Source organism: Bison bison, unplaced genomic scaffold (genome assembly GCF_000754665.1).
Source record: "Bison bison bison isolate TAMUID 2011002044 unplaced genomic scaffold, Bison_UMD1.0 scf7180017864456, whole genome shotgun sequence".
NCBI classification, from domain to species: Eukaryota; Metazoa; Chordata; class Mammalia; order Artiodactyla; family Bovidae; genus Bison; species Bison bison.
The window spans coordinates 25,381,598-25,389,549 of record NW_011495018.1 but is presented as its reverse complement, the minus strand read 5'-3'; the positions used below and the strand labels follow the sequence as shown (position 1 = coordinate 25,389,549).

Sequence of the window (7,952 nt, the reverse complement as noted above, 5' to 3'; positions counted from 1 at the left end):
CCTGGACATACTCCTTTCCCAATTTGGAACCAGTTTGTTGTTCCATGTCCAGTTCTGACTGTTGTTTCTTGACCTGCATGCAGATTTCTCAGGAGGCAGGTCAGGTGGTCTGGATATTCCCATCTCTTTAAGAATTTTCCACAGTTTGTTGTGATCCTTTATCCTTAATTATCTTATTGATTAACTTTTTAAGAGAACATCTTCCTCACTACTAATCAGGACACTTCAACTTAGCACCATTACAGATTATACCTTGATGCCTTGAAAACCTGTCTACAAACCCTCTCTGAGCAAAATCCTATGTTCTCTGTTTTTATTTATTTTTTAATTTTTATTGAAATATAGTTGATTTACAATGTCAGCAGTGGCCACAGGACTGGAAAAGGTCAGTTTTCATTCCAAAGAAAGGCAATGCCAAAGAATGCTCAAACTACTGCACAATTACACTTATCTCACATGCTAGTAAAGTAATGCTCAAAATTCTCCAAGCCAGGCTTCAGCAATACATGAACTGTGAAATTCCAGATGTTCAAGCTGGTTTTAGAAAAGGAAGAGGAACCAGAGATTAAATTGACAGCATCCGCTGGATCATGGAAAAAACAAGAGAGCTCCAGAAAAACATCTATTTCTGCTTTATTGACTATGCCAAAGCCTTTGACTGTGTGGATCACAATAAACTGTGGAAAATTCTGAAAGAGATGGGAATACCAGACCACCTGACCTGCCTCTTGAGAAAGCTATATGCAGGTCAGGAAGCAACAGTTAGAACTGGACATGGAACAACAGACTGGTTCCAAATAGGAAAAGGAGTACATCAAGGCTGTATATTGTCACCCTGCTTATTTAACTCATATGCAGAGTACATCATGAGAAACACTGGACTGGAGGAAGCACAAGCTGGAATCAAGATTGCCGGGAGAAATATCAATAACCTCAGATATGCAGATGATGCCACCCTTATGGCAGAAAGTGAGGAAGAACTAAAGAGCCTCTTGATGAAAGTGAAAGAGAAGAGTGAAAAGGTTGGCTTAAAGCTCAACATTCAGAAAACGAAGATCATGGCATCCAGTCCCATCACTTCATGGCAAATAGAAGTGGAAACAGTGGACACAGTGGCTGACCTTATTTTTCTCGGCTCCAAAATCACTGCAGATGGTGATTGCAGCCATGAAATTAAAAGACACTTGCTCTTTGGAAGGAAAGTTATGACTAACCTAGACAGCATATTAAAAAGCAGAGACATTACTTTGCCAACAAAGGTCTGTCTAGTCGAAGCTATGGTTTTTCCAGTAGTCATGTATGGATGTGAGTATTGGACTATAAAGAAGGCTGAGTGCTGAAGAATTGATACTTTTGAACTGTGATGTTGGAGAAGACTCTTGAGAGTCCCTTGGACTGCAGGAAAATCCAACCAGTCCATCCTAAAGGAGATCAGTCCTGGGTGTTCATTGGAGGGACTGATGCTGAAGCTGAAAGTCCAATACTTTGGCCACCTGATGCGAAGAGCTGACTCATTTGAAAAGACCCTGATGCTGGGAAAGATTGAGGGCAGGAGGAGAAGGGGACGACAGAGGATGAGATGCCTAGATGGCATCACCAACTCCATGGATATGGGTTTGGGTGGACTCTGGGAGTTGGTGATGGACAGGGAGGCCTGGCGTGCTGCGGTTCATGGGGTCGCAAAGAGTCAGACCGACTGAGCAACTGAACTGAACTGATCAATATTTCAGGTGTACAGAAAAGTGATTCAGTTATATATATATATGTATATATATACACACACACACATATGTATACATTTATACATATATGTATATGAATATGTGTATTCTTTTTCAAATTCTTTTCCATTATTATAAGTATTGTAAGATACTGAATATACTTCTTGGTGCTATGCAGCAGGTCTTTCTTGTTTATCTATTTTATATATAGTATATGTTGGCTAATCTCAAATGTTCTCTAGGAGTAACTACTTGGGTTGCTATCATTCACTTCCACCCCAGAGGAAATTTTAGTGGTTAATTAAGGATAAAAAGTTAATTAAGGGTAAAGTCCTCTGAACAAAGTACAGAGATGTGTAGAGTGGGGCAAAGAAGATGAGTAAGAGGAGGATGGAATATCTGGTTTGTGGCGGGAGGTGGTTGAGGGAGTGGGGGGGTTGTGTGGAGGCCAGCAGCTGCTGACGCTGCTAAGTCGCTTCAGTTGTGTCTGACTCTGCGTGACCCCATAGACGGCAGCCCACCAGGCTCCTCTGTCCCTGGGATTCTCCAGGCAAGAATGATGAGCTTAAACTTCTCCTGTAGACCATGTGGAATGTGACATTTCTCACCATGCTCCTCCTCTTTTCCTCTTGTGTTCTCCAACACACTGTGGACAATCCTAGGGGATTTCTCCCTAGGCTTCTCCAAAACTATAAGCATTTTGGTCCAACGTGGTTCTCCATCTTTCGCCCTTTTTCCTAGGTAGCCGGTATCAAAGGGATATTCCTGGCAAACAAGAAGGTGGATGACCAGGTGAAGACATACATCACCTACAACAAAGGCAGGGATTGGCGCCTCCTGCAAGCTCCAGATATGGACCTGAGAGGAAACCCAGTACACTGCCTGCTGGTCAGTGTCCCGGTCTCATGTGAGACCACAGGGCAGACTACTTACCTGGGGATGCTCCATCAGGGGCCTTATTCCACCAGAGAGGCCTTAGGAAGGTGCCTGGTGCTGGGCAGGGATTTCCTACAACTCCTAGGGCACTGATCTGTGGACTCAGACTGCCATATCATCTGGATGGAAAGTTCAGTTGGATTCCACAAGCTTTTACTTGAGAATATACTATGTGCTACAACTTCTAGTAAGAGAAAGACGCATAGGAGAAAGCCTGTGCCCAAGGGTCCCAGGCAGAGCTCAGTAGTGGTAAATACCTATTAGCTGATACTGATATGATGCCATTTGATAAGTGCTTGAAAATGGGTAAGGTAAGTAAAAGCTGCATTAGAAGCCCAAGAAATGCAGGCTGGTATGTCCACATGGACAAGAGTTAATCTCTCAGCATTCCCAGGGTTCCAGCTGTATGGGATATTGACATAGGCACATGGAGGATCTAATGTATAAGACATGATCTCTGTTCTCAGGGGCCGCAACTCCAAATAAGGAGGGAAGCCATATCATTAACAGTGAAATTCACAACCCTCAGTGCCCTCTTAAAGAGGACAAATGTGAGAAACATTTCTACAGTCCCAGAAATGATTATGTTTCTCCTTTGCAAAAAAAGTTGCTTTTCACTACTTACTGGATATTCCAGACATTATGTTAAAAACTGGGAGTATGGTGGTAAATAGGATTAACATGGCCTTTTCCTTTTGTAGTTTTCAGTCCAGCTCCATGTTTTTGGCTTGGGGTACTAGGAAGGTCAGAGACATATGCCTGCCTGTGTCCAAGAACTGGTCACAGCAAGAATTCCCCACTCCCTTAATCTTACCCATGGATTCATCTTATTTTATTAACCTAATTTTCTCCTTTCCCCAATTTCACAATTTTTTTATATATATTTTTTATTATGTGTCTGCTGCTGCTGCTGCTAAGTCGCTTCAGTTGTGTCCGACTCTGTGCGACCCCATAGACGGCAGCCCACTAGGCTCCTCTGTCCCTGGGATTCTCCAGGCAAGAATACTGGAGTGGGTTGCCATTTCCTTCTCCAATGCATGAAAGTGAAAAGTGAAAGTGAAGTCGCTCAGTCATGCCCGACTCTTAATCGACCCCATGGACTGCAGCCTACCAGGCTCCTCCATCCATGGGATTTTCCAGGCAAGAGTACTGGAGTGGGGTGCCATTGCCTTCTCCTATTATGTGTCTACATCTCTCTAAATCCCTAATCCTTTTAAAGAAACTCAACTAGGGATAAATAAGTAAAGAAGACAAACTTATACAAATTTCAGATAATGGCTTCAGACAATTTAAGTGAAATTCAAAGTAAAGTTATAAACAGGAACCAAACACATGAAGCAGAAAGAGGGACCATCTGATTGAAGAAGAGGGTAGAGGGTCAAGACTGTCTCTCTTCACTTCCCCTTCCACTGCTCCCAGTGGCCCCCACAGAGCTCCAGGAAGCAGAGTGTGATGGCCACGGTGAAAGATGGGAGAAGACCAGTGTCATCCTGTGGGTGGGAAGAAATGGTCAGGAGGCTTCATGAGGCTGACCATGAACTGGACCTCGATAGATAGAGTCGGGGTGAGAAAGGGGAAGCATACAATTGTGGTGGGAGCAGGGACAAGAAGGGGCCTATGAATGGTGCTCAGGGCAGGTTCTGATGTGATTCTACCAGCTGTTCAGGGAGAGATGACTCCTGCCCCAGGTCATCTCTTGGGGCAGTGAGTAAGTGACTCACATCTGACCCTTGCTGTTCCTAGAAGGTGGGCACCTGTGAGCCCTGTATCTGGTGGGGCAGGGATGCATGTCAGGAGTTCCCTGACAAGAATGAAGTTCCCAGGAACGAAACTACTTTCTTTTTCTCCATTTTAGCCTTTCTGCTCCCTACACCTACACTTGCAGATCTCCGAAAATCCATATTCCTCAGGAAGAATCTCCAGCAAGGAGACAGCTCCAGGGCTCGTGGTGGCTACAGGTAAGGAAGACTGAGCTTCTTCTTACTGAGGGCTTCTGGCATGTGTCATGACCTCTTTGTAATCATTTGAGCGTCAGATAAAAGCTGTGGGCATTCATCCCAGAAAACAGGCAGAATTTGTGGAACTGCAAGGCCAACCTAATAACCCAGGCAAAGAGCTCCAGAACCTTGTAACTTTTGGTAAATGCAACATTTCACGTGGTCACAGGGCAGTCCCCTGTGTTAGCTAGAGGCCAGAGTTCCTTTTCAAGTCATCTAACTGATCAGAAAGGTTGTTTGCAATAGGGAATTCTCACTTTAAGAAAATGTGATATATGAACTTCTTAGCTCACCAAGTATAAGTTTGGGGTAGTTTTCTCTTTGCACAGAGGATTCTTTACAAAAGGTTTCACCCCAGAGCTGTTTTTAATCAGGAGGTCTCTGGTGCGTGTAAAGATTTGTTTACACATGGTTAACCACTTGGCTGAGGGCCTGGGGGAAAGGGCAGAGAAACTCCAGGTTGCATTGTTGGAACCACTGTCCACTGAACATCAATCAGAAATGAAGATAAAACAACTCCGAGATGAAAACGAAAGTCTCCTGGGGAAAGTGCTCTGATTAGCATGCATTTGATTTCCATACACCTTTTCAGGAATACATTAATGGCATAAAGCAAAGCAGGCCTCTAATCTTCGAAGTTAGGGCTCTGGTATGAGGCAGTTTTTTTCTAATGAAAGTAGATAAATTCACAGAGACCCGCCGAGATGATAAACTCATCAACCTGAAGCTCCAGGCCCTGGAGTTACTGCTCTGCTAGCCATGACTTCCTTCTCCAACCCTTCAACTGCACGAACTTTTAAATACCACCAGTGACCATCCACTCGAATTGGGGTGACAGCTGTCATAGCCTTCTGAAGACACCTCAGTCAACTCTCCACCCATAGAAACTGGATCCACCATATTTAACACCACTGGCTTCAGGGAGCCCAGCACACTGAGTGTTGAAGGCAGGCTCTGGTACTATGTTCCTGACGGGGGGAGTGACCCCCACACTCCATCATCCATGTCTGTTAGGCCTCCCAACTGTGGGACTGCTATACTTTGCCTCTCCTCCAGGCCTACAGGAGGCCCTGGACTGGAGTGGAAGGAACACTGGAGAACAGTAATCAATAATAAAAGTTACAGAGCACAGACTTTGGGTTCCCTGTGGGATGGAGTAGAAAGGGAGGTGGCATGGGGCTTCAGTAGGGAGGGGACACACGTATGCCCGTGGCCGATTCATGTTGATGTGTGGCAGAGGCTGTCACAATATTGTAAAGTAATTATCCTCCAATGAAAATAAATTGTAAAAAAAAGGAAAAAAAATAATAAAAGTTATCATTATGTAAATGCTAACTATGTAGCCAGGATTTCTTTCTGTGGCTTAGCCACTCTAAACATTGGTGTTTTCACTGACAGTGGAAAAAAGAGTACCGACATAATGGAACTGGAGTATTAAACAAAGTGATGGGTTTCAAGCGTTCAAAACAGTGCCTAGGAGATATTGAATGCTCAATACATGATACCTTTTATAATATCATCATTAATATTACAGAAATTTAGAACTGCTCTTATTGCACCAGAAGAACATGATTTGTACACGTCTTTCAATAGAAATCCACAAATAATGTGCATTCAGTGTGCATCTCCAGAATGAATGAATGCACTTAGGAACTCTGCAGGCCTGCTTTCCAAGCTGAGCTCTGACACTTATGAGCCTTAAGAATTTGACCAAGTTCTTTAACCTCTGTGCTTCATTTTCCTCATCTGCAAATCAAGTTATCTTTCCCTGCCTTGTGAGGGTGTTGTAAGAATTAGAGATTGGAGAGTGTGCCTACAAGATCCCACTGAGGGCTCAGAGCATAGTCAGGAGGGTTAGTTATGGCCAGTATCACCTACAACCATCATGGGGCTCGAAATTACTCTAAGTCTTTATGAGCTAACAAATACATAGGCATTCAAGACTGGATTCTGAAACTTCTTTTGCCCATTTCCATGAGAATTTACTAATATTCTCCCCTTGTAACTCTTGTAACTTTGCATAGTGCATCAAGAGGGGCATAACACAGCTGACAAGATCCTCATGAAAAGCCTTTACTGGGTCACTGACAGATGTCTCCTTATTCCCAGCTTCTCCTTACCCTGCTTGCCAGTTCTCCCTGAAGGTCGTTTCACTATCAGAAAAATAATTACAAACTTAGCCGAGGATGCCTTCAGTGGTCTGGATGGACCTGTCTCTCCAGAAGCCTTTTCCAGATCCATGCATGTCTCCTGCCTTCAGGTGTCAATGGCCCTGGTCCCTCTCACCTTCACTCCTCACTGCCTTCTCCTATGTCCCACTGAGACCAGGGGTCGGGGAAGCGGCATGGATGACAGTGCCTGCCGGGATTCATCTCTTATGTCTGTTGAGACCACCTCCAAAGGCAGATAGAATTCCAGTCTGGAGAGTTTGGCATTTGCTTTTTAGCAGCAGAAGCACCAGAGTACTAAGTATCCTTACACTGTGGTTTCAAGCTGGTCACCGAGACCATACATCCTTCCAGGCTCTTAAGGTGTACAGAGCACTTTCCTGCTGTGATTGCAAATGGCCCTATGATTTATGGGTGAAGAGGTAGAGGGCAGGAGGAACAGGTATCTTGCCCTCACTCACACTCCCTCTGCCTCCAAGTCTAGTCCATCCAGTAGCCATTCGGCCAGACCTAGTCCCGAGCCCCTTTACCTGCCAGCCCCACAGCTACTCCAGGCTCCCTGCCATGCTTCCTGTACACTCTGAATGTTCATACCCTTATGTTGTCCCTTCCATGGAGGTGCTTTCCTGTACTGTCTGCTTCCTCTTGCATTTAATTACCCTGAGTGGACATCAGTGGTGGTGAGAGAAGCATCTCTAACCTCAGAGCATGTTAAGATTCTCCCCCTGTCTCTTTGTGTTTCTGTCTCTCTCTCTTTTTTCCAGTTCAGTTCAGTTCAGTTCAGTCGCTCAGTCGAGTCCGACTCTGCGACCCCATGAATCGCAGCACGCCAGGCCTCCCTGTCCATCACCAACTCCCGGAGTTCACTCAGACTCACGTCCATCGAGTCAGTGATGCCATGCAGCCATCTCATCCTCTGTCGTCCCCTTCTCCTCCTGCCCCCAATCCCTCCCAGCATCACAGTCTTTTCCAATGAGTCAACTCTTCGCATGAGGTGGCCAAAGTACTGGAGTTTCAGCTTTAGCATCATTTCTTCCAAAGAAATCCCAGGGCTGATCTTCAGAATGGACTGGTTGGATCTCCTTGCAGTCCAAGGGACTCTCAAGAGTCTTCTCCAACACCACAGTTCA

At 44.9% G+C, this 7,952-nt stretch overlaps 1 protein-coding gene across 1 annotated transcript in view; it reads left to right on the top strand.

The window, feature by feature from the left end:
- The window catches only part of SORCS3 (sortilin-related VPS10 domain containing receptor 3), a 640,372-nt gene that overhangs the window by 532,618 nt on the left and 99,802 nt on the right, over positions 1–7,952 (top strand). Inside the window, exons 10-11 of the mRNA XM_010859391.1 lie at positions 2,463–2,609; positions 4,513–4,615. Coding sequence (XP_010857693.1) covers positions 2,463–2,609; positions 4,513–4,615 — 250 coding nt within the window. The remainder of the gene's footprint in view (positions 1–2,462; positions 2,610–4,512; positions 4,616–7,952) is intronic.